The 26,984-nt window shown below is 50.1% G+C and overlaps 1 protein-coding gene across 2 annotated transcripts in view; it reads left to right on the top strand.

Moving 5' to 3' along the window:
• Positions 1-26,984, top strand: part of LOC144768103 (tyrosine-protein phosphatase non-receptor type 6-like) — a 203,922-nt gene that overhangs the window by 145,605 nt on the left and 31,333 nt on the right. For both annotated transcript variants that reach the window (XM_078651503.1, XM_078651502.1), the window contains one exon: positions 25,877-26,008. In XM_078651503.1, coding sequence (XP_078507629.1) covers positions 25,877-26,008 — 132 coding nt within the window. The remainder of the gene's footprint in view (positions 1-25,876; positions 26,009-26,984) is intronic.

Here is a 26,984-nt window from a genome sequence, read left to right as displayed (position 1 = left end):
ACTATTGGCACGATACGATAGGGCGCATTACGACACCCTAGAACAGCTCCTTCAACACCTACCTGATCAGTTTAAGGAAGGGGCCGAAATGCTCATACAAGAGGGAAAGCTCATCTCAAACGCAGCAATAAAGTGTGCACTTGATGTGGCTGATACAGCGGCTAGGGGGATTAACACTAGCGTCATGTTAAGGCGACAAGCTTGGCTTCGCATTTCTGGATTTAAACCCGATATTCAAACTACAATACTCAACCAGCCCGTCAATCCAGACAGACTGTTTGGTCCAGATGTTGACACCACCCTGGAAAAGATTAAAAAGGACAATGAGACTGCTAAGTCCATGGGGGCGCTTCAGTCTCAACAATTCAGGGGAAGCACTTTTCGTCGCTCAGGAGCACGTGGTGTTACCAGAGGACAGTTGGGTCAACAAACACAATTCGCAAAAAGTGGTGCACAATCCTCGTACCCCAAGCAAGGTAGAGGGGGTTACAGAGGTAACAGTGCCAAAGGCAGGGGCAGAGGGAACAACAACTCCTGTTCCTCTGCCGCCAACAAACAGTGACTCTCTGTCACTGCCCCCCGACCATCCAACACCTGTCGGGGGGAGACTCCAGCAGTTCCTGCCAGTCTGGACGTCCATCACCACGGACAGGTGGGTGAGAAAACTTATCCAGTACGGTTATTGTTTGGAGTTAACATCCACTCCTCCCAACATTCCCCCAAAACACCGTCCTATGTCGGCAGAGCACTTGCACTTATTGCAGCAGGAAGTTGTGGTGATGCTGCAAAAAGGCGCAATCGAGCTCGTACCGGTGGAAGAGGAAGGAACAGGAGTCTATTCCCTGTACTTCCTCATCCCAAAAAAGGACGGATCCCTCAGACCCATTCTGGATCTACGCCCTCTCAACATGTATATACTGTCGGAACACTTTCACATGCTAACACTGCAGCAAATTCTTCCACTGCTAAACCAAGGGGACTTCCTAGCAACCTTGGACCTCAAGGATGCTTATTTCCACATCCCACTCCACCCATCCCACAGAAAATACCTCAGGTTCACCATTCAAAACAGGCACTATCAGTTCAAAGTCCTACCCTTCGGGGTGACTACTGCCCCCAGAGTATTTACAAAGTGTCTGGCGACAGTGGCGGCGCACCTCAGACGGCAGAACATACATGTCTACCCGTACCTAGACGACTGGCTTGTTCAAGCAAAGTCGGAACAACAGTGCGCCACAGACATGTCCCACACTATTCACCTCCTTCACAGTCTGGGGTTCTCGCTAAACTACCCAAAGTCGCACCTTCAGCCAGCCCATGTGCGGCAGTATCTGGGCGCGACAATAAACACCCTGACTGCCATGGCTCAGCCAAACCCAGTCAGGATCGACACAATTCAATCGCTGATCCAGAGGTTCAGACCGCAACACTCCCTACCAGCGAGAGTGTTCATGCAGTTGATAGGCATGATGGCCTCCTGCATCTTCATAGTCCCGCACGCGAGGTTGCACATGCGTCCGCTCCAAGAATGCTTGGCAAATCAGTGGACACAGGCTCGGGGACAACTGACAGACCTAGTGTTGGTGACCGGTCGGGCATACAACTCTCTGCATTGGTGGAATCCACACAACCTTTGCAAGGGACGACCGTTCCAAGAGCCAGTGCCACAGATTATCCTAACGACGGACGCATCTCTCCAAGGGTGGGGAGCCCATGTGCTCCACTACACTGTGCAGGGACTGTGGTCCACCCAGCAACAGAAGTTGCACATCAACTACCTAGAATTGATGGCAATCTTCATGGCGCTAAAGTCCTTCAAAGTACATCTGTGCAACAAAGTCGTGTTGATCCGGACGGACAACATGACAGCCATGTACTACATCCAAAAACAGGGAGGCACTCACTCGCCACAGCTGTCTCATCTGGCTCGGAGCATGTGGAAGTGGGCCATTCAGAGGAACATTTTCCTCATGGCAGAACACCTCCCGGGCAAGGACAATCTGATGGCGGATCTGCTCAGCAGATACAGCCATCAAATGCACGAGTGGGAGATACATCCATCAGTACTCCACCCGTACTTCCAGCAGTGGGGTCATCCAGAGATAGACCTGTTTGCCACAAAGGAAAACGCAAAATGCCAAAGCTTTGCCGCCCGGTTCCCTCACCCAGAATCGCAAGGGAATGCGATATGGATGAACTGGTCAGGCAAATTTGCGTACGCTTTTCCCCCAGCGCCTCTCCTTCCGCTGGTGGCAAGAAAGCTAAAGCAACACTCGATGACTCTCATCCTGGTTGCTCCAACATGGGCACGCCAACCATGGTACACCACGTTTCTAGAACTTTCCGTGGTACCGCATCAAAGGCTGCATCTCACATCCAGGCTACTGACGCAGAACCATGGAGACATTCAGCATCCAGATCCGCAACAGCTCAATCTGGCGATCTGGCTCCTGAGGTCTTAGAATTTGGCTACCTCAACCTGCCTCCAGAATGCATGGACATCATCCGGGAGGCAAGAAAGCCCACTACCAGAGCTTGCTATGCAGCAAAGTGAAAGCGGTTTGTCGTTTACTGTACAGACCACAATATCAACCCGCTAGACGCATCCATTCCTAACATCATCTGCTATTTGTTACATCTTTACAAATGCAATCTAGCGTACGCTTCCATTCGGATACACTTATCCGCCATAGCGGCTTATCTCCAGAATAGGCAGCATCTCTCTGTTTTCAGGGTGCCTGCCATTAAAGCCTTCCTGGAGGGACTGAAGCGAGTCATTTCTCCAAGAACACCACCAGCTCCAGTGTGGAACCTCAATGTGGTCCTCACTAGGCTGATGGGTCCACCTTTCGAGCCACTGCACTCCTGCGAAATTCAATTTCTAACATGGAAAGTGGCTTTTCTCATTGCAATTACATCGCTCAGACGTGTTAGTGAGCTGCAAGCTCTCACGATCCAAGAGCCATTCATCGAAATACATTCAAACAGGGTAGTGCTCCGCACTAACCCCAAATTCCTTCCTAAAGTAGTGTCACAGTTTCATATCAACCAAACTATTGACCTACCCGCATTCTTCCAAAACCCACAAACAGTAGCGGAAAGAATGCTTCATACATTGGACGTTAGGAGGGCGTTAATGTACTACATTGACAGAACGCAACACTTTAGGAAAACACAACAACTTTTTGTTGCCTTCTCAGCGCAGCACAAAGGCAACCCCATTTCCAAAGCAGGAATAGCCAGATGGATTGTCAAGTGCATTCAAATCTGTTATCAAAAGGCTAAGCGTACTTTAACAATACCCCCAAGGGCGCACTCCACACGCAAGTTGGGGGCCTCCATGGCTTTCCTGGGGAACATTCCTTTAGAAGACATTTGTAGAGCAGCCACATGGGCTACACCACACACATTTACCAAACATTACTGTGTTGATGTGCATTCCAAACAGCAAGCAGCTGTAGGACAGGCTGTTCTCAAGACACTTTTTCAAGCTTCTGCAGCTGGCACGGGCAACCGCCCTTAATGGAGGGACTGCTGTGTATTCTATGCAATAGATATGAATTTAGCAGCCCACATGCCTCGAACTGAATATGCTTCTTACCAGTATGCATCTGTTCTTGGCATGTAGGGCTGCTAACATTCATATCGCCCGCCCTCCTCCCCGGTGCCCGTAGCGGCTGCAGATACTCTCTTGCATTCATCATTAGCATGGACATCCTTTACACTATTTCACTCCATCTCTGCCACAATGGCTAAAAACAATCTGGGGATGGAGTCGATGCCCATGCGCACTGTAGTCCAGGGGAGGAGCCACCTATCTCGTGATACTTCGAAGACTCTTCCAGGACAACAATGTGCAATCATCCGGACCCAACACTAGGCGGCGATCTATGCAATAGATATGAATGTTATGTAAATGTAAATGTAGTTGAGCTTATATAGCGCACAGCTACCCGCAGTGGGTTTCCCGGCGCTTGCTTAGGGAACCCTTCCTGGTATTCCCCTGTGAGATAGCAGGGTATCCACAAGGTGAAAGTCAGGCATCCCGCCGCGAGGGTCCGTTGTGGAGATTAAGCAAGCTATTGCCCAGAGTCGCAGAGTGTGAACCCGTGAGTCGAGGAGGCACCGGGGCGAGAATTATCGAGTCCGTGGAATTTTTAGCCCAAGACCCGCCGAGGCGGGGAATTGAACCCTGGTCCAGGACCGATCTCAGCTTCCGGGTCTGCTGCCTCTAACCCCTGAGCCACACTTCTCCACATGTTAGCAGCCCTACATGCCAAGAACAGATGCATACTGGTAAGTAGCATATTCAATACCTTACCTTAGAATATCCCCTGGCGTCAGACTGGATCCGTAAAATTTTGCGTAACAGTACCCCTGCGCGTCGGTAGGCGTCGTCTGCGGCTCCGCGTCCGTCGTCGGCGCCGTGGTCTCCGGGATGACGTCCTCGGAGTACTTAGACACCGCCCTCGCGCGCTGATGTCAGTTCTTCTTTTTTACGCGCCAGCAAGCGGAGATCTGGGAAGAGCAGTACACCTAGTCACTTTTTGACTAACTTTTTTCGATCTATTTTGGATCTTCTCGACTCCGGTGCCGGTAGGGATGCCCGGGTTCAAACCCTGCGACGACTGTAGCCGACTAATGTTGGTTACCGACCCCCACCGTCGGTGCCTTTATTGCCTCGGGGCCAACCATGATGACAAGTTGTGCCCCGACTGCCGGGCCTTGTCGTCGAAGGCTAGACGGGAGCGGTCCCGTAAGCGCCTCGAGATCCGGCAGTCGGCCCCGTGGCGCTCAAGGTCCCGGTCCAGGAGGAGGTCGAGGGACCGGTCATGGGGCCACAGCCATTACAGCTCGGCCAGTCGACACCACTCGTCGGGGCCCCAAGTCCTCAGGTAAGTCGAGGCACAAGAAGTCGAAGAAGCGACATCGCTCTTCTGATTCCCCCCCGATGCTCCTGCGGCGCAGCCGGGTGTTCGGGTGACACGCCCACGCGGCTCCGCCGGAACCGCAAGCGCCGCGTCCAGCTCCACACCCGCCGGTCCCTGGGCTGAACGCGATGCCGGAGGAGATCAGTGCCTTCCTCACGGCCATGAGGTCGTGCTTCCCTCAGTAGGGTCCCGCCGAGGCGCCTTCGGGCCCCGCGGACCTGTCTGGGAGCCCTATCGGGCCAGCGGCTTCGGCACCGGCGCCGTCGTTGACTTCAGTCCATATGCCGCAGGGTTCCTCAGGATCCAGGCCTGTATCCGTGACGATGCCGGTCAACGTTACGACCCCTCCGCCGACGTCGTCACCAAGGGTGTCGCCCCCAGCGCCGTCGTCCCCGATCCCCATTCCAGTCCGAATCCGGGGTCGGACCGTCGCCGACTGGCGCCGTCTTTGACGCCAATTGGTGAGCCCTTCACCGACGACCCGGCTCCATAATTTATTCCTGACCTTCAGGAGATGGATGACGAGGGGCATGGGGAGGGGTCTGAGGACCCTCTGGTACTGCAGTGCCATTTAAGCCAGGACTGGGCAGACGAACTGGGGGAGGCCAGTGGTCTGGACACTTCGCCCGACACTGGTTTTGTCTCCCCTCCCACCGTGGCTACGGAGGAGGGGGCTGCTTATAGCATGGTGTTGACTAGGGCTGTCAAGGCCTTGGCTCTTGAGCTCCCCGTCGCGGCCCTGAGGACTAACCTCCTCACTGAGGTCCTCAAACCGCAGGCAAGCTCCTCGGAGCCTCTCCTGCCGTTCAACGAAGCCCTCACTGACGTTCTGTTGGGCACCTGGTCCAAGCCCCCTACAGGCCTCCCTGTAGATCGGAACGTGGCCCGATGCCACCGCCCGGCTCCGGGCCACCCCAGTTTCCTGTCCGTTCACCCCACCCCTGAGAGCCTGGTGATCCAGGCCTCAACTTCCCAGACCGCATTCCCGACTGCCCCTCCGGATCAGGAATCCAAAAGGCATGACCAGTTTGGTAAGAAGCTGTTCTCCTCACTGAGTTTGGGGTTGTGGTCTGTCAACACTGCCTGCCTTTTGGGCCGTTACTCCCACTCTTTGTGGGATACGGTTGCGGAAGTGCTGCCGCAGTGCCCGGTGGAGGTCCAGGCAAAGCTTACCCAGGCCCTTGCGGAGGGAAGGGATGCAGCACGATATTCTATTCAGTGCGGACTGGATACCACGGACTCGCTAGGCAGGGCGATTGCAACGACGGTGGCGGTTCGCCGCCACACCTGGCTGAGGTCCGCCAACTTTTCGGGCGATGTCCAAGTATCCCTTATGGACATGCTCTCTGATGACCGTCGCCTCTTTGGCGACAAGGCGGACAGCGCGCTGGAGCGTTTCAAGGACTCCAGGGCTACGGCCAATGCCTTGGGCCTCGGCCAACGCCAGCAGACTTCCGCCTTTCGTCCCTTTTGTGGCCAAGGAAGGGGCGCCCCCATACGTCCAGCTAGCCACAGGCCGCAGAACCAACCTCAACGCGGTCGCGGATGTGGTAACGCCATGGCGGTGCCGGGGAACACCGGCTAGGCCAGTCCACACTAGCCCCCGCAGCATCTGCCTCAAAATCCTCTGAGTTTTCAGGCCCATTCGATGCCAGTGGAGGGCAGGGTTCGCCATCACCTCCTCCACTGGTGCTCCATCACTTCGGACAGGTGGGTGCTGCAAATCGTCCGAAGGGGCTACTCCCGCCCCTTTGAAGCGACCCCTCCAGCCATGCCACCGCAGTACCACCGCATGTCGGGGGATCACTTGCAACTTCTGCAGGAGGAGGTTACGGCCCTCTTGGCCAAGGGGGCCATTGAGCGCGTTCCTGGGCCAGAAGAAGGACGTGGTTGCTCTTCCCACTACTTTCTGGTACCCAAGAAGGGCAAAGGGGGCCTACACCCTATCTTGGATCTAAGGAGCGTCAACGGCTTCTTCCGGAAGGAGAAGTTCAAGATGCTGACTTTGGCTCAGGTCCTGGCTGCCCTGGACCCAGAAGACTGGATGGTAGCGTTGGACTTGCAGGACGCATATTTCCACATCCCGGTCCTGCCGGCCCACCGGCGTTACCTGCGGTTCACGGTAGGCCACGAGCACTTTCAGTTCACCGGGCTCCCCGTCGGCCTTACCAGCGACCCACGGGTGTTCACGAAGGTGATGTCGGTGGTCGCAGCTCATCTGCGCAGAATAGGCGTTTCTGTCTTCCCCTAACTCGACGATTGGTTGTTGAAGGCGGGCTCGCCCCAAGCAGTTGTCTCCCACCTCCAGACTATGGCCGACCTCGTGCACTCGCTGGGGTTCTCCATACACATGCCGAAGTCACACCTGTGCCCCTCGCAGCAGCTCCTTTTCATCGGAGCGGTTCTGGACTCAGCGCAGTTTTGGGTTTATACCCCCGAACAGCAAGTTCGGGATATTCAGGCTCTGATTCCGGTCTTTCAGCCTTTATCCCGAGTCTCGGTCAGGTTGACGCTGCGGCTCCAGTGGCTGATGGCCTACTGCATCCTTCTGGTGCATCACGCCCGGTGGCGGATGCGGGCTCTGCAGTGGGACCTGAAGTTTCAGTGGGCACAGCATCAAGGCAACCTGTCCGACTACGTCCAGATCTCGGAGGGCACTGCACGACATTTGCAGTGGTGACTCACGAACCGCGATTGGGTCAGCGGCAGATCTCTCTCCCTTCCCCAACCGGAGCACGTAGTGGTGACAGATGCATCCCTCCTGGGATGGGGAGCCCACATGGGAGAGAGGGAGATCAGAGGCCTCTGGTCTCCAGCGGAGTCCCGGCTCCACATCAACCTTTTGGAGCTGCGGGCGATCTGGCTTGCACTGAAAGCATTCCTTCCCTCTGTCCGGGGAAGTGTGGTGCAGGTGTTCACGGACAACACCACCGCAATGTGGTACTGCAACAAACAGGGTGGGGTGGGGTCGTGGACCCTTTGTCAGGAGGCTCTGCCCTCTGGACATGGCTGGAACACCAGGACGTCACCCTGGTGGTTCAACACCTGGCAGGTTCCCTGAACGCCAACCCGGACGAACTCAGCCTCCGGTGCATGATGGATGGCGTCTGAACTCGGACGAAGCGCGCAAGGCCTCTTTCGGCAGTGGGGAGAGCCTTGGTTAGATCTATTCGCCACCGAAGAGAACGTGCAATGTCATCAGTTCTGCGCGTTGGAATTTCTAAGGCGGCACTCGCTTGGAGACACTTTTTGTCGCGAGTGGAGCTGCGGTCTGTTGTACGCCTTTCCGCCTATACCACTTCTGCCCAGAGTGCTGAAGAAGATCAGGCGAGACCGGGCCCCAGTCATCCTTGTGGCTCCGGACTGGGCACGAAGATACTGGTATCCCGAGCTACTCAGCATGTCAGTCGATCCCCGATTCGCCTGCCTCTTCAGGAGGACCTTCTGTCACTGCAGCAGGGGACGGTCCTCCACCCGAACCTGTCCAGCCTCCACCTCCATACGTGGAGATTGAGCGGCGGCAGTTGAGGACATTTGACTTGCCTCCTGAAATCTGTGATGTGATTCTGGCAGCCAGACGTCCCTCCACAAAATCAGTAAACGCCTGCAGGTAGAACAAATTTGTGTCATGGTGCACAGCAAAGGCTGTGGATCCTTTCTCTGCCCACCTTTCAGAGGTTCTCCTCTTCCTTCTTTCTCTTGCCCAGCAGCGCTCTGATCTGGGCACTCTTAAGGGCTACCTCTCTGCCATTTCTGCCTTCTTGAGGCTTCCTGATCAGCCTTCTCTTTTCAAGTCCCCTGTTGTAAATAGATTTTTGAAAGGCATCACACACATGTTCCCTCCTGTGCCTCAGTGGGACTTGAACCTTCGTTCTAACCTATCTGACGTGCGCTCCTTTTGAGCCACTTCACAATTGCCCTCTTCGTCTTCTAACTCTTAAGACTGCATTCCTGGTTGCCATCACCTCTGCCAGGAGAGTGAGTGAGCTCCAGGCTCTTTCTTCTAAGCCTCCTTTCCTTTCTGTCCATCCAGACAAAGTTGTGTTAAGAACACGTCCTTCTTTCCTGCCCAAGGTGGTTACAGCCTTTCACATCCGGCAGTCCATCACCTGCCCATCTTCTTTCCGCCTCTGCATCCTTCCAAGGAGGAAGAGAGGCTCCAACGTCTGGACCCAAAATTTGCTTTCTCCTTCTACCTTGATCGCAAACGCCAATTCCGGGTGGACGACCAGCTCTTTGTTGGTTACGTGGGCGCGAAGAAGGGATGGGCGGTGCACAAACGGACCATCTCTCGGTGGGTCGTGTTGTGCATCAAGGTATGCTACTCTTTGGCTAGGAAGGAGCCCCCTGTTGGCCAGAGGGCCCATTCCACTCGGCCCACGGCGGCTACTACTGCCCTGGTTCGGTGAGTCCCCTTGCAGGACATCTGTCAGGCAGCTACGTGGGTCTCGCTGCACACATTTGCTAGACACTACTGCCTGGACAGTCAAGTCCGGAGAGATGGCTTTTCGGCCGTTCCGTTCTCCAGGACTTTCTGGTGTGATCTTGGTCCGCAGACCCACCACCGGGGTTGGTATTGCTGGGGTATCTATTCTAAGGTAAGGAATCTAACACTAACCTGTTTCTTTCAGATGCACAAGTTACTTACCTTCGGTAACGATATATCTGTAACAAACAGTGGTTAGTGTTAGATTCCTTACCGCCCCACCCATCCTCCCCATTCTGCGGACTGATATCTAGGGTTGAGGTATTTCCCTTTGAGGGCCCTAGTTTTATGGCACCAGTGTCGGTCTCTGGCATGGCTCTGCGTTCCTGGCCCGGAAAGCTATGTACAAGAACTGACGTCAGCGCATGAGGGCGGCGTCTAAGTACTCCGAGGACGTCATCCTGGCGACCACGACGCCGACGACGGACGTGGAGCCGCAGACGACGCCTACCGACACGCAGGGGTACTGCTACGCAAAACTTTCCGGATCCAGGCTGACGCCTGGGGATTCTAAGGTAAGGAATCTAACACTAACCACTGTTTCTTACAGATATATCGTTACCGAAGGTAAGTAACTTGTGCGCCAGGTACGTAAGAAAAATCTACAAACAAGGGGAAACAGCATTTACAACGCGTTCAATACCTCGCATTACCATTACCACGCATTTATTACAATGCATATGACTTTACCATGCCTGTCTTTACCATGCAAATTTTGACCATGCATATGCCTCTACAACGAAAATATAAGTAGTGCGGAGGTAAGTGTATAATATCTCAATATAAATATATGTTCGAGGCATGTGGGCTGCTAAATTCATATCTTTTGCATAGATCGCCGCCTAGTGTTGGGTCCGGATGATCGCACATTGTTGTCCTGGAAGAGTCTTCGAAGTATCCTGAGATAGGTGGCTCCTCCCCTGGACTACAGTGCGCATGGGCATCGACTCCATCCCCAGATTGTTTTTTTCCGCCATTGGGTTCGGATGTGGTCTCGACGTCTCTCTGTCGGAACCGAAAAAACGTACTTATTTAAGGCCAAAAGGCCTTCGTTACCTACGTCGGTATTGTTTGCGTACGGTCTCGAGACTCTCCCGTCTCTTCGAGTCGGAATCTGCGGAGTCAAGCTACTCTTCGGACATCGAGGCCCTCTCATCGCAGCAAGACCACGACTTTTTCAACATGGAGCGGAGTCCGTTTAAGTTCTGCCCCGTCTGTTGGTCTAAATACCCACATATCGACGTGCACCCGGTCTGTAACAAATGCCTCTCGCCGGACCATAACGAGGAGAACTGCATGGCCTGCTCCAAGTTCAGGTCCAAGAAGACGCTAAAGCTTCGGCGCGCGGTGCGCCTCGAGGCCCAGCGGACGGCCCCGGCACCTGACAACATCTTCGACGACCCTGAAGAGGAGGGCCTAAGCCATCATCTTCAAATCTCACCACCTGCGGCGGAGGTCGAGGCCGATCCCAAAGAAAACGACGAGGACATGAGCCACGACTTTGAATACGTCGACGAGGTAGGAGACGACGAAGAAGTTTATGGGGCCGCGGAAGATAGCTCGGAGGGAGAGCTATGCCCCGACAGTTACACTGATCAGGCTCGGGTCACGGGATCGCCACTCGGCCTTACCCACGACCCTGCACCGCAATCCACGGCCCTGCCTTCGGGCTCGGCCACGGACATACCTGCGGGGGCTACGCAGCACGTATCGAAACCGAAACTGAAACCTTTGGAATCAAATGCACCTAAAATGGGCGATGCCAAATCGAAACCGAAACCAAAGCCTACGGATTCGAACACACCTAAGATGGCGGATGTTCCATCGAAAGCACCGAAGCCTGCTGCCTCATCGGCTCCGTTGACCTCCGGGCCACCGAAGGCGAAGAAAACTGTCGACTCGACAGTGCCTAAGTCGTCGACAGGGGATGCGTCCTCAAAGAAGGTCGTCCGTCAAGTGTCGACCGGGGCGGCTCTGGCAAAGAGCACTGAGGTCGTCAAGAAACATTCGGTGCCGACCGGGGCACCGTTAAGCGGACGCACGCTCGAGGCGGAGTCTACAAAACCACTCGGATCAAAGAGCGGAGGCTCTACTCATAGGTCCAAAGACTCCGTAACTAAAGCGACGGCATCAACGTCTACGCCTGCAATGGAGACGCAGAACATCGAGAGCGAAGGGCCGTCGGCAGCCGCCTCGTCGGCACCGGGTGCCTCGGTGAGGGGCGCATCACAAATCGCAGGTTCCCTACAACGTATTCGGGAGAAGGCTTCAGCGACCTCGGCTCACGCACCATCGGCTCAGAAGTCACTGGACATGCCTCCGAAGCCTGATACCAAGCTTCTATACATTCTGCCTCCAAAGGAGGCACCAAAAGCCTTTGCTCCAAGGTCGGCGTAGAAAACATCGGACACTTCAACAGCAGGTGGACAATTAGCTCGACAACAAGACTCAGAGGAGGAATCTGAGCGTTATATCGACGCCGACACGGGTAAATTAACCCTCTATAAGAGGAAAATCACTTCCCAGCCAGTGGATTCCTATGTCATTCCACTAAAGAAGAAAAGGCCTGCACAGGACATTCCTGCCCTGGTTGAACCTCTCCAGCCTCCGCCTAGGAGGAGTCCATCACCTTCCCCCGACCAATCAGGGGGAGAGGAAGGAGAGCAAGATGACCAGTACAATTTCCCCATCAATGACCCTGATGCACAACAGGATTCATATGATGACACAGGTGACCAGGGAAGCCAACAAATGGGACAGGACCCACAGCCTTTTAGTGCAGGTTTTCATGCACTGATTGAGCGGGCAGCTGCAAATCATGACGTGGACATGCATGCTGACCCGGTGGAGGAAGATTTTCTGTTTGACACTTTTTCTGTATCTGAAAAGACAGTTAAAACACTTCCTATGCTCAAAGGTGTCCTTAAACATGCTACGGAGATCTTTAAGGAGCCAACCAGGGCGAGAGTGGTCAACCCACGCATCGAGAAAAAATACAGGCCAGCACCTGCAGACCCAGCATATATTCGGGGACAGTTGCCTCTAGACTCTCTTGTGGTCGCAAATGCCCGCAAACGGGCAAACTCCCAGACGACGGGTGAAGCTCCTCCCCCAGACAAGGAGTCAAAAGTGCTTGAGGCAGGAGGCAAAAGAGTGGCTGCGCAGGCTGCCAATATCTGGCGTATAGCAAACACACAGGCGCTATTGGCACGTTATGATAGGGCGCATTACGACACCCTAGAACACCTCTTTCAACACCTACCTCCGCAGTTTCGAGAAGGTACCAAACTGCTCATAGAAGAGGGAAAACTCATCTCAAACGCAGCAATAAAGTGTGCACTTGATGCCGCAGACACAGCAGCTAGGGCTATCAACACTAGCGTCATGCTGAGGCGACAAGCGTGGCTACGCATATCTGGCTTTAAACCAGACATTCAGACAACCATTCTCAACCAGCCCGTCAATCCTAATAGCCTGTTTGGTCCTGATGTTGACACCACCCTAGAAAAGATTAAGAAGGACAACGAGACAGCTAAATCTATGGGGGCCCTTCAGTCACAACAATTCAGGGCGAACACTTTTCGACGCTCAGGTGCACGCGGTGTTACCCGAGGACAGATGGGTCAACAAGCACAGTTCACTAAAGGTGGCGCACAGTCCTCGTACCCCAAGCAGAATAGAGGGGGTTATCGAGGAAACAGCACCAAGGGACGAGGCAGAGGAAACACCAACTCCCGTTCCTCTGCCGCAAATAAACAGTGACTCTCTGTCACTGCCCCCCGACCATTCAACACCTGTCGGGGGGAGACTCCAGCAGTTCCTGCCGGTCTGGACAAACATCACCACAGACAGGTGGGTAAGACAAATTGTCCAGTACGGTTATTGTCTGGAGTTAACGTCCACTCCACCCAACATTCCACCGAGGCAACGTCCTATGTCCGCAGAGCACTTGCACTTATTGCAGCAGGAAGTGGTGGTGATGCTGCAAAAAGGCGCAATCGAGCTCGTGCCAGTGGAGGAGGAAGGCACGGGAGTCTATTCCCTGTACTTCCTTATTCCAAAGAAGGACGGATCCCTCAAGCCCATTCTAGACCTGCGCCCCCTCAACCTGTATATACTGTCAGAACATTTCCATATGCTTACACTGCAACAGATTCTTCCCTTGCTGAACCAAGGGGACTTCCTAGCAACCTTAGACCTCAAGGATGCTTATTTCCACTTACCACTACACCCATCCCACAGAAAATATCTCAGGTTCACCATCCAAAACAGGCATTATCAGTTCAAAGTCCTGCCCTTCGGAGTGACCACCACCCCCAGAGTGTTTACCAAGTGTCTGGCGACAGTGGCGGCGCACCTCAGGAGGCAAAACATACATGTCTACCCCTACCTGGACGACTGGCTTGTTCAAGCAAAGTCGGAACAACAGTGCGCCGCAGGCATGTCGACCACCATTCACCTCCTTCACAGTCTGGGATTCTCGTTGAACTACCCAAAGTCGCACCTTCAACCAGCACTTGTGCGGCAGTTTCTGGGTGCGACAATCAATACCCTGACTGCTATGGCTCAGCCAAACAAGGTCAGGATAGACAGCATCCAGTCTCTAATCCGAAAGTTCAAACCACAACACTCGCTTCCAGCGAGAGTGTTCATGCAGTTGATAGGCATGATGGCCTCCTGTATCTTCATAGTCCCTCACGCAAGGTTGCATATGCGTCCGCTCCAAGAATGTTTAGCAAATCAGTGGACACAGGCTCGGGGACAACTAACAGACCTAGTGTTGGTTACCGCTCGGGCGTACAACTCTCTGCATTGGTGGAATCCACACAACCTTTGCAAGGGCCGACCGTTCCAGGAGCCGGTGCCACAGAATATCCTGACAACGGACGCATCTCTCCAGGGATGGGGAGCTCATGTGCTCCATTACACGGTGCAGGGACTATGGACGACGCAGCAACAAAAGATGCACATCAACTACCTGGAATTGATGGCAATCTTCATGGCGCTCAAGTCCTTCAATGTACATCTGCGCAACAAAGTCGTGTTGGTCCGGACGGACAACATGACAGCGATGTACTACATCCAGAAGCAGGGAGGCACCCACTCGCCACAGCTGTCTCATCTGGCTCAGAGCATGTGGAAGTGGGCCATTCAAAGGAACATTTTCCTCATGGCGGAGCACCTCCCGGGCAAGGACAATCAGATAGCGGATCTGCTCAGCAGATACAGCCATCAGATGCACGAGTGGGAGTTACATCCATCAGTACTCCGCCCGTACTTCCAGCAGTGGGGTCATCCAGAGATAGACCTGTTTGCCACAAGGGAAAACGCAAAATGCCAACACTTTGCCGCCAGGTTCCCTCACCCACAGTCGCAGGGGAATGCGATATGGATGAACTGGTCAGGCAGATTTGCGTACGCTTTTCCCCCAGCACCTCTCATACCGCTGGTGGCAAGAAAGCTAAGGCAACACTCGGTGACACTCATCCTGGTTGCTCCAACATGGGCACGCCAACCATGGTACACCACGTTTCTAGAACTCTCCGTGGTACCGCATCAAAGGCTGCGCCTAACACCCAGGCTCTTGACGCAGAACCATGGCGACATTCAGCATCCAGATCCGCAACAGCTCAACCTGGCGATCTGGCTCCTGAAGTCCTAGAGTTTGGCTACCTTGACTTGCCTCCAGAATGCATGGAGATCATCAAAGAAGCAAGAAAGCCCACTACCAGAGCATGCTATGCTGCGAAATGGAAGCGTTTTGTCATTCACTGCACGGCCAATAACATAAACCCGCTAGATGCATCCATTCCTAACATCATTTGCTATCTGTTACATCTTTACAAGTGCAATCTAGCGTACGCTTCCATTCGGATACATCTATCCGCCATAGCGGCTTATCTTCAGAACAGGCAGCATCTCTCTGTTTTCAGGGTGCCTGCCATTAAAGCCTTCCTAGAAGGACTGAAACGGGTCATTCCTCCAAGAACACCGCCACCTCCGGTGTGGAACCTCAATGTGGTCCTCACCAGGCTGATGGGCCCACCTTTTGAGCCACTGCACTCCTGTGAACTCCAGTTCCTAACATGGAAGGTGGCTTTTCTTATTGCTATTACGTCACTGAGACGTGTCAGTGAGCTGCAAGCGCTCACAATCCAGGAGCCATTCATACAAATTCATCCAAATAGGGTAGTACTACGCACTAACCCCAAATTCCTTCCAAAGGTGGTGTCACAGTTTCATCTCAACCAAACTATTGACCTGCCCGCATTCTTCCAAAACCCACAAACAGTAGCGGAAAGAATGCTCCACACTTTGGATGTTCGGAGGGCGTTGATGTACTATATCAACAGAACACAACACTTTAGGAAAACAAAACAACTTTTTGTTGCCTTCTCGCCACAGCACAAAGGCAACCCGATTTCCAAAGCAGGAATAGCCAGGTGGATTGTTAAGTGCATTCAAATCTGTTATCAAAAAGCAAAACGTACTTTAACGATACCCCCAAGAGCGCACTCCACACGCAAATTGGGGGCATCCATGGCTTTCCTGGGAAACATTCCTTTGGTAGACATTTGCAGAGCAGCCACATGGGTTACACCGCACACATTTACCAAACACTACTGTGTCAATGTGCATTCCAAGCAGCAAGCAGCTGTAGGACAGGCTGTTCTCAAGACACTTTTTCAGGTTTCTGCAGCTGGCATGGGCAACCGCCGTTAATGGAGGGACTGCTATGTATTCTATGCAAAAGATATGAATTTAGCAGCCCACATGCCTCGAACTGAATATGCTACTTACCAGTATGCATCTGTTCTTGGCATGTAGGGCTGCTAACATTCATATCGCCCACCCTCCTCCCCTGTGCCTGTAGCAGCTGCAGTTACGCTCTTGCATTCATTCATTAGCATGGACATCCTTTACACTATTTCACTCCATCTCTGCCACAATGGCTAAAAACAATCTGGGGATGGAGTCGATGCCCATGCGCACTGTAGTCCAGGGGAGGAGCCACCTATCTCAGGATACTTCGCAGACTCTTCCAGGACAACAATGTGCGATCATCCGGACCCAACACTAGGCGGCGATCTATGCAAAAGATATGAATGTTAGCAGCCCTACATGCCAAGAACAGATGCATACTGGTAAGTAGCATATTCAATATATATATATATGTGTGTGTATGTATATATATATATATATATATATATATATATTAGGGCAAGGGCGTTTTTAGGTTTAAGGGATGAGTGAGGGTATTGGGTGACAAAGGTATGTTTAGGGTTTAGAGTGGATGAAGGTATCTGGATTGGAAGGATATTTTTAGGGTGGGTGGTATTTTGGTTGGAAAGGGTATTTTTAGGGTTTAGGATGGGTAAGAGTATTTGGGTGGCAAGGGTATTTTTAGGGTCGGTAGGGGTTTTTGGTGGCATGGGTGTTTTTAGGGTTTAGGGTGGAAAAGGTGTTTGGGTGGCAAGGGTATTTTTAGCGTTTAGGGTGGGTAGGGGTATTTGGGTGGCAATAGTGTTTAAAGGGTGGGTAGAGGTGTTGGGGTGGCAAGGGTATTTGTAGGGTTTAGGGTGGGTTAGGGTGTTTGGGTGGCAATGGTCTTTTTAGGATTGGTAGGGTATTTGGGTGGCAAGGGTGATTTTAGGGTTAGGGGGGTTGAGTTTAGGTATTGGGGTCAATAAAGCAATAATATTTTGTAAATTATATATATATACACACACACACACACACACCACACACATATGTATGCGTGTATATACTTCTATATAAAGCCTTTATACTTATCTGCAAAATACTTACTTTGTGGTTGTAAAGACAAATGTGGTAAAAGCATATGTGTGGTAACATTTTGGGTGGTAATGGCATATTTATTTATTTATTATTATTTTTTTTTTGCAGAGTTTTATATAGCGCGAACTAGAACCGAACCGAATCAGTTATCAGAGCGCTTTACATAGTACCAGTTACGTTACATGAGGACACACTTTCATTTTAGGCACGGGGAGATTAAGTGATTTGCCCAGAATCACAGGGGGTTTTTGGCGTCGTTACCGAGACTCGAACCGAGTTCCCCAGGTCCGAGGTCGAGCGCCTTAGCCGTTAGGCCAACCCCTCTCCCCTAACTTGTACATGTTTTTTATGATTTGTTTGTGTGTCCAAAATACAGATCCCATTGACCATCTTCATATGCCTTTTAACAGACGCATTGTAAGGGCACGCGTGGTAATGGCATGCGTGGGTCTGTCATACAACCACATACAAGAAACCTAAAGGGAAGGTATGTCCATAGTGTACTCTTGACAATCTGTCGTGGTTCGGAAAGGCATGTGACCTGAGGGTTTGACGGACAGGTACTTACCCCACACATTTGTGGCAAAGTACCCTGTCCGCTAAGCTCCAAATCAGACCCTTAGCCCTTTAATGTAAAATCAAGTGAACAGACATCCCGCGTAAACAAGCATTTGCAATGCAATAGGTCTCGCATTAATTAAGTTTGAGCTATTGGCATTGCTAAATATTGCAACACCAATTGCAACAAAAGTCTATAAATTGTAGGCCAAAAAAATGTGAATTTATTTTTGTAGCAATGGTGGTATGCTGCACTTTAGATTAATATGTTTAAAAGTAAAGTGCGCCATACTGCGATTGCTACAATAGTTAATTGTGGATGCGTTAACAATTGATGTGTGCACTGATGGCTGGTGGTGTGTGTGCCTGGTGGAAGTGTGGACTGCCGGCTGGTGGTGTGTGTGCCTGGTGGAAGCGTGCACTGACGGCTGGTGGTGTGTGTACCTGGTGAAAGCGTGCACTGACGGCTGGTGGTGTGTACCTGGTGAAAGCCTGCACTGAAGGCTGGTGGTGTGTGTGTGCCTGGTGAAAGCGTGCACCGACGTCTGGTGGTGTCTTCTTGGTGGAAGCGTGCAATGACGGCTGTTGGTGTTTGTGCCCGGTGAAAGCGTGCACTGACGACTGATGGTGTCTGTGCCTGGTGAAAGTGTGCACTAATGGTGTGGTTGTGTGTGTGGTTGTGTTTGTGTGGTTGTGTGTGTGGTTGTGTGTGTGGTTGTGTGTATGTGGTTGTGTGTGTGGTTGTGTGTGGTTGGTTGTGTGTGTGTGGTTGTACTCACAAACATATTGTGACTATTCACAGCAGTGTTTCTGTACTCCAAGAGACAGCAGTGAAGGTGTTCAGATTAGGCACTGCCACGCTCGTGAATACCTTAGCATGCATAGCAGAAGTCAAAAGTGCTTCAGCACTGCACACTGCCACCACCACGCCACCAGTGCTGGGGACCTGAAAAGGAGCAAAGAGGTCCTTATATCATACCACAGTCAAGCTAAAAGCACCAGTGAAGGTCTTACTGTAAATAGCAGAAGTCAATGGTGCTTCGGCACTGCACACCACGCACTACCCCCACCACGACACCAGTGCTGGAGGCCTGGCACGGAGCAAAAGGTCCTTGTCTCATAATAAAAGCACCAATGAATTACTTACTGTGCGTAGCAGGAATCAATGGTGCTTCGGCGCTACACACCAAAGAAAGAGAGAGCATACATGTGTGTGTGTGCGAGGGCGAGAGAGAAAGCGCGTGTGCGTGGGTGTTTGTATGTCTGTGTGTGAGAGAGGGAGAGAGCTGCATGTGTGCGTGCATGTGTGTGAGAGAGCGTGCATGTGTCTGTGCATGGGTGTGTGTGAAAGAGAGAGTGCATGTGTTTGTGCGTGTGTGTGAGAGAGAATGTGCATGTGTGCGTGCCTCTGTGTGTGTGTGTGTGTGTGTGTGTGTGTGAGAGAGCGTGCATGTGTGCATGAGTGTATGTGATAGGGGAGAGAAAGAGAGCAGAGCCTGCATGTGTGAGTATGTGTGTTTGTGAGTGCGGGAGAGCGTGCATGTGTGCCTGTGTGTGTGTGAGAGAGAGCCTGTATGTGTGCGTGCATGCATGTGTGAGAGAGGAAGAGAGAGAGCTTGTGGGCATGAAAGGGAGAGAGTTGTAGGGAGAGTGGGTATATCCAATCAATGAGAATAAAGTCGGCACTAGTTCTCATGCAACCTTTTCGTGTTTTAGGTATTTCAAATGCTGTGTTTTTTGGACCTCTGTAATATACACACGAGGGACAAGCGGGGATTGTGGAGTAGAGCAGGAAAAGGTGTGAGGGAACGCACACACACCACCCTAGCCTTTCACAACCGCACCCACTGCTGACTTCGCAGCTGCAGGAAAACCATTAACAGGCACCAGCCCTGAGCAGCTGGAATGAATGATGCACCACCACTGCTGGAGACTTGACAGGGAGCAAAGGCCTGCCTGCTGTCGAACCATGGCCCTATTGAAAGCAGTGAGCACCAATTAATGCTTTACCGTGCATAGCAGAAGTCAAAAGTGCTTCGGCACTGCGCACTGCCACCACCATGCCACTAGTGATGGAGGCCTGAAAGGGAGCAAAGGGGTCCTTGTATCATACCACAGTGAAGCTAAAAGCACCAATGAAGGTCTTAACTGTAACTACCCCCACCACGCCACCACTGCTAGAGGCCTGGCAGGGAGCAAGGGGTCCTTGTATCATAACAAAAGCACCAATGAATGACTTACCGTGCGTAGCAGGAATCAATGGTGCTTCGGCACTACTCACCAAAGAAAGAGAGAGAATGCATGTGTGCGTGAGTGCCTGTGTGTGTGCGCGAGAGAGAGGGGGAGAGAGAAAGCGTGCGCGTGGACATGTGTGTGTGAGAGAGGGAGAGAGAGGCGTGCATGTGTGCGTGCATGAGCGAGAGCACGCATGTGTCCGTGCATGGGTGTGTGTTAGAGAAAGAGTGCATGTGTTTGTGCGTGTGTGAGTGAGAGAATGTGCGTGTCTGTGTGTGTGAATGATTGAAAGCGTGTGTGTGTGAGTGTGAGAGAGCGTGCATGTGAGCCTGTGTGTGTGTGAGAAAGAGAGAGAGTGCATGTGTGCATGCCTGTGTCACTGTTTTTTCAAGTGAATTCTTTCTTTTGAAGGAAAGTAGCCTCTCGTACATTCTAGAACGTGTCATGCCTGGTATTTCTTTACCAGCTGCCCTTTATAAACTATGGTCTGCCCATGTGACATAAAATGTCCTCGATGTTTAACTTTCCTGTGTGTGTGGAGGGGGTGGGAATTAAAGCAACGGAGCAATGCTTATGCCTGATAAGGTTTATTTATAAGACCCGATGCTTGAAATTGAATGTGCTCTTCACTATGGAACCGACACAGCGATTGCGGGTGAAGGAGAAACATGGTCATCAAAGCGGCCGAAAGGGCAGAAAGGAGGCCAAATAATTTTTGTAATCCTTTGAGGGGCACGAGTAAGAGGGGAGAGGGAGGGAGGGCGGGTTGGCGCGGCCCTAAAAACGCAGCTCACTGAGACAAGAACATCAAAGCGGCCAAAAGGGCAGAAAGGAGGGGTGAGTGCACGCCGAGGTGACAAGACGGACTGGGCGAGAAGGGAGGGGGGAATGCCAGCAGGGAAAGTGATTGCTGGGGGAAGCACACGAGAGGTGCGCGCGCCCACTCACATGCACTGCAAGCTGTAGCCAGCGCATTTTTGGGGTAGCATTTCTTGAAGCCCTTCTTACTTAAGGTCTGGCCAGACCATCGCAAGCGATAGGTTAGGCGAGACCTAATAAAAACCGATCTAAAAATCAGGCTCATCGTATGCCACAGATGTGTCATCGCTTCAAATGGCCACAAGAGGGCACCAAACAGCAACAAACGAGCTTGGTATGGGAATAAGGGCCATAAGTAGGTAAAATGGTTATTGCAATTTTTAGGGAATCGCAATTAGAGAATCGCAAAACGCAATGTAGGTAGGATTTGCAAAATATTTTGAGAATACTACATATCCCTTATTTTAGAACTGCAAATTGAGATTTGCAAATAAGGAATACCTTCCCATTCATTTCTATGGGTAGAAGGCCCATAGGAATGAATGGGAAGACATTCTCAATTTGCGATTCCCAATTAGAGAATCGCAAAAAATTAAGAATGCAATTTCAAGGTTGCAAGGGTGTCAATAGGACACCCTATTGCACCCCTGAAATAAGCATGTGTGCACATGTGCCACACATACATGCGTTAAGGGCGTAGTATGTGCGCCACATGGCAGTTTGAAAAGTGCAAAAAAAGTGAATTTTTCAAAGAAATCTCATATTACCACCAACCTGAAGTTGGTGGTAATTTACGATTCCTTAAGCCAAAATCGCACAACTTGGGTGCTTCCTACATTGCATTTAAGGAATCACAATTTGGGATTCCTTAAAGGCATTCGCAAAAAAGGGAATCGCAAATTTTGCATACTGTCCAAATTGTGATCGCAAACGATGAAATTCTGCAAATGTCAGCGTTTGTGATCGCAATTTGGCTTCCTACATATGGCCCTAAGTCTTTTGGCTGAGGCTCCGAAAATAAAGGGACTGCACATGTCCAGCCGGATGTAACAGCCTCTGAATGGGAACGCGTCTTTAATAACTGCCCTGCTAGAAGTGCTTGGCTATTTACCTCAAAGTACACGAGACTGGGCGCCTGCTGCGTTGAAGTAAAGGGAGTGGATGAGATGATTTGGAAAGAGCCAATGGAACCCTTGGTCCAGATGACTCGACTCACCTTACAAGGTTTGAGCTAAGCTGAAAGCACATTTTTCCAAGAAGACTGTCCAGGGACTACCCTGTAAGGCTTGCCTGTCATGGATTTCTCGCCTTGCATGGTCCGGGGGATCAGAACCCTGGGATAGAGCGGTTCAGGCGCTGGACTAACTACCCTTGAAGAACATTATAGCGCACCTCTCATTGCCATTACCATGATATCTACCGGAAGTTGGGCTACTGGGGGTGCTGCAGCAACCCCAAAATAAGCATGTGAGAGTTCTAAGAGTGAATGATCATAATGGAAGATATTCATTTTTGTTTTTATCTTAACCCATTCGTGGTGTGTTCAAAGACAGAGATCAAATGTCAGGCTATGTCTTCTGACAGATTGCTGCTTATTGTTTTAACTTGGAGATTGGTGTTTACTTTTCTTCCAAACTTCAAAGTTAGAGAGTTTTGTAAGGTGAACTATTTGATAATCTTGCTGGGTACAGGCAGTGTGGAAAAAAAGAGTGAAGGATGGAAATACCTGCAAATAAACTGTACACATATTTATAAATATATCAGCAGTTCGAAAAGTACAAAAGAAATTCTCACATTTTTGTAGTTCTGAAGTGTGATAAAATCACAGATTGTAATTCAATCAAAACAAATCAAGACGCTTAGCGATATACAAATTAAAAATATTTGTTGAAACCCAAGTTTCTCACATTATCTTGTGCGCACTGTGGTATTATCAGTAAACCTGCACATTTGTACGAATTATGACAGCATTTAAATATAAAAATGTGCTGTCAGTAAAAGTAATAGATTTGCGAAAGTATTCTTCAAAAAGCATCACTGGCTACCACGCCCATACTACCCTCCTGCTGGACGGGTGTGGCTCATTTGCTACACCTTAACAGGCAATGTCCACGGGACCTTGCATTTCTACTCCTCAACAACTACTGCAACACGTGCACAAGCCTTTCTACGCTTCCCTCTTTGACTGGTTCCTTCAGGATGGACACATGAGTCTTTCAGTCTCCTGTTCTGTCCACAATGCGTTCTTGTGTTACACTTTTGTGCCTTTGTAACCACTTGATGCTGTATTGTTCAACTATGACTCTTATGAGTCTCCTCGTGTACCTAGCTACCCCTATACTGAATGTCTACTATACTTGTTATCTATGTTGTGAACGTTTGCTGTTGTAAAGGACTCTGACGCACTGTATCGATTTGTTATTTTGATGTGAACATTTACTGTTGTAAATCGCTATGATACCTTTGGGTCTAGCTAGCGCTATTTAAAACTCTCAAAAAATACATTAATCAAGGTGTGAAGCTTGGATTTGGCTATGACTTCAGTGATGTAACATTGATGGCAGCATACCCACTCTGAAAATTATTCCAGCATCGCTGATTTCTGTTAGCTCTAAACCAAGCTATCGCTTCACTTTCACCTGCCCAACCGTGCTAGGCCCAAACACTGTTAATTCAGCCAGAAACCTAACTGCCTCTTCGAACATCATACAAGCCATGGTGGCAAATGCAGGCAACGGACTCCATACTTAGTAAGGCAAAAGACCTTTCAGTGCTATTTCCGCATCGCCAAGGCTGGAACAGTTCTTAAAGGCTCTCTTCCTGAGGTATAGGCTAAATCGTCAGACAAGGCCCTATAACGAGGGAGAAGGTCTATACCCTCAATGTGGCCCAAGGCAGAAGGGCTACAATGCTATTAGAAAACTCCACCCACTAAGAATAGAACGCAGGATGCAAACGGCAGGCAGAGTAAATACCGTATTTTCCGGCGTATAAGACGACTTTTTAACCCTTTAAAATGTTCTCGAAAGTCGGGGGTCGTCTTATACGCCGGGTGCCAAATTTTACGGTATTTATTCATGCGTTTTTATATAGCGTGGACTTTACCCGAAGGTGTCAGACCGCTTCACAATAGGAAATGGTGCATTACAGTAGGAAAAAATGACATGTGTGCAGGTTACAAAAGCGTACAAAGTACAAGTAGAGGTATAATATTGCAATAAATGGAGGGCACTCAAACACAAGAACTAACGTTACGTAGGCAATGGTGGCACTGTGCAAGTATCAAAAGCAAACAAAAAGTAAGAGGTAGCAAACAGAACAAATGACGCCGTGAATCCTACCTAGACTGCAGCTGCACACGCGCCTCCAACCGCTTGTGATGCATACTTCCCCAATTAAGTGCTGGCTCTTGCTACTTCCTGAGGTGGCCACCCTCGGGATAGTGGTGTGCTTTTGCGACTCCCGGCAAGCAAAAACAAACAAAACTCCACTTTTAAACCTTGCCAGACCTAAGATCTGTTGTTCAAAGAAGGAAAGAATCATGATCCCAATCCTTGAATTACTCACTAGATCCAGTGTATCAAAACATTTTGACCATGGCCACTATGTCCTACAGATTGGGGAACAAATGAAAAAGTGACCATACTCCGGTTGGTTAGGCATATTATGGCGCCGTGACCCAACACTGAGCCGCAAAACGTTACCGGTATTGTACGGTACATTACATGAGGCAAAAGTGACAATCGAACAAATGGCGCCGTAGAGGTATAATATTGCAATAAATGGAGGGCACTCAAACACAAGAACAAACGTTACGTAGGCAATGGTGGCACTGTGCAAGTATTTAAAGCAAACAAAAAGTAAGAGGTAGCAAACAGAATGAATGGCGCCGTGAATCCTACCTAGACTGCAGCTGCATACGCGCCTCCAACCGCTTGCGATGCATACTTTCCCAATTAAGGCAGACGAGGCAGCAGGACGTCTGAAAACATAACGGGCAGCGCTGAAGCACCTAAGATGGCGGCCCCCACTGTGTTGCGCGTCTGACACGCGCTCCTCCACATGTGCTGACCTGGAAGTGGGGGTAGTCTTATACGGCGAGTATAGCACGAAACCTACATTTTATCAAGAAAAGTAGGGGGTCGTCTTATACGCCCAGTCGTCTTATACGCCGGAAAATACAGTACATATTTAAATTGAGGGCAGCACCTCTTGCTGTACTCTCATAAGTAATTTTTTATTGTACTGTTGTCAAACTTTTTCACACTCACCCCAGTGCCACTTGTGAAGCACTGAACCTGGCACCTAAGGTAGAATGACATCCTTTTTGCCCGCATTCATGGCAGCATGCCACTCTCTGGAAGTGTCACCCAGCTGTTTCTATAGTTGTCTATTCCTCTTTTTCTTCTTTCATTTGTTTTTTTATAAAAACGTTTTCATTCTTTTCTTTCATTCCTTCTTTCTCCACTTTTGCCTTGTTTTTCTATTTCTCTCTTTCCCGCTTTCTTTTTTTCTTTATTTCACACTTATCTTTATTTATGCCACTTCTGATCGCTTACTTCCTCACTATTGTCTCTCTCTCTCTCTCTCTCTCTCTCTCTCTCTCACACACACACACACACTCTCACTCTCTCTCTCAATTAATTTCTAGCTCGACAACTCAACCTGGCACCTTAGGTAGAATGACATTCTTTCTGCCCACATTCATGGCAGCAGGCCACTCTCTGGAAGTGTCACCCAGCTATTTTTGTAGTTGTACCTTCCTCTTTTTTCTACTTTCATTTGTCCTTTTTAAAACGTTTTAATGATTTTCTTTCATTCCTTCTTTCTCCACTTTTGGCTTGTTTTTCTATTTTTCTCTTTCCCACTTTCTTTTTTTCTTTATTTCACACTTCTCTTTATTTATGCCTCTTCTGATCGCTTACTTCCTCACTCTTGTCTGCCCCTCTCTCTTTCTCTCTCACACTCACACACACTCTCACTCTCTCTCACTGAATTGTTAGCCCTCCAACTTTCCCCTAATGACTACCTCTTTTCTTTTTCTCAGAACAAGTATTTACCTTACTGGCCAAGACTGAACAGTACTAAAGAGTTTGGACCATATCTTGTAGAGAACGTGAAAGAACACACAACCATCGACTGCAAGACCCGACTTCTTCGGCTGTCACTGCTATATGACGTAAGTGTTCTTCCTGCCTCACAAAAGAAAGTACTCCCTGTCTCTTGCTGAGATATTGTATCCATCACTGAAAGAACCATCTACAATCCTGTGTCCAGGTCTGGAGATATCATCTGTAGTACAGACCTCATCTTGATTGTTACAGTTCCAGAGGACATTTCAGTACATAAGCCACATCCGCAAAATTGTTTTCAGTTTGGGGCTTCGTCTGGAGGTTTGTAGGCAGCACCCAAGTTGATATCTGGAGTACTGTGCCCACTTCTGGATGTCACATTTAGTGCAAGGTGATGGGGAAAAGTAGCTGGGACATCCTCTAATGAACATGAAGGAGATGCTCTACCTTTTTATGTCCGCTTTGCAGCTCACTTCTAAGGATTCGTCTTTGACCTATCCTCAGACGAGCCTGCATCCTGGATGACGCCTGTAGGCCAGTTTTATCACGCCCCAGGTTATATTGAGATGTTATCCCACGCCATTTGATCTGAAGTGATTGGCAGTAGTTTTCCTGAAAGTGATGATCCAGTTGCTCAGTGGGTTCCGCGAGTCCATGGTTTCCAAGAGGGCTTCCTGATCGGGGGAGCAAGAAGCGTTAATTCAGCAAAGATTCTGTTGAATGTCTTCGCCCTGTGGGCAGATTCAAGTGTGTAAAACCCAAGTAGGGGTTAGTGAGTGCAGACAGAGAACCATTGTTATTATTTCTCAGTATGGCAGAATATAATTAACAAATTCTTATTTTTATTTTCAGATGGGACTGTTATTATGAGATGATTGAATGATAAAGTAGTAATGTTTAGGTGGTCAGAGGAATGCTGAGAAAGTTATAAAGAGTTTTGCAGTTTGAAGATAAAACAAACTCAGAAAACAGCTTTAGCAATGTTTAATCAGTCACGTAGGGCACAACAATTGATGCGAGTACATATGGTATAAAAGTTGTACCATACCATCTGAGGGAGAATAGGAGATTACCGTAGAGTTT

The sequence above is a fragment of the Lissotriton helveticus genome, chromosome 7, assembly GCF_964261635.1.
Source record: "Lissotriton helveticus chromosome 7, aLisHel1.1, whole genome shotgun sequence".
NCBI classification, from domain to species: domain Eukaryota; kingdom Metazoa; phylum Chordata; class Amphibia; order Caudata; family Salamandridae; genus Lissotriton; species Lissotriton helveticus.
This window is presented reverse-complemented; position numbering and strand designations above follow the sequence as displayed.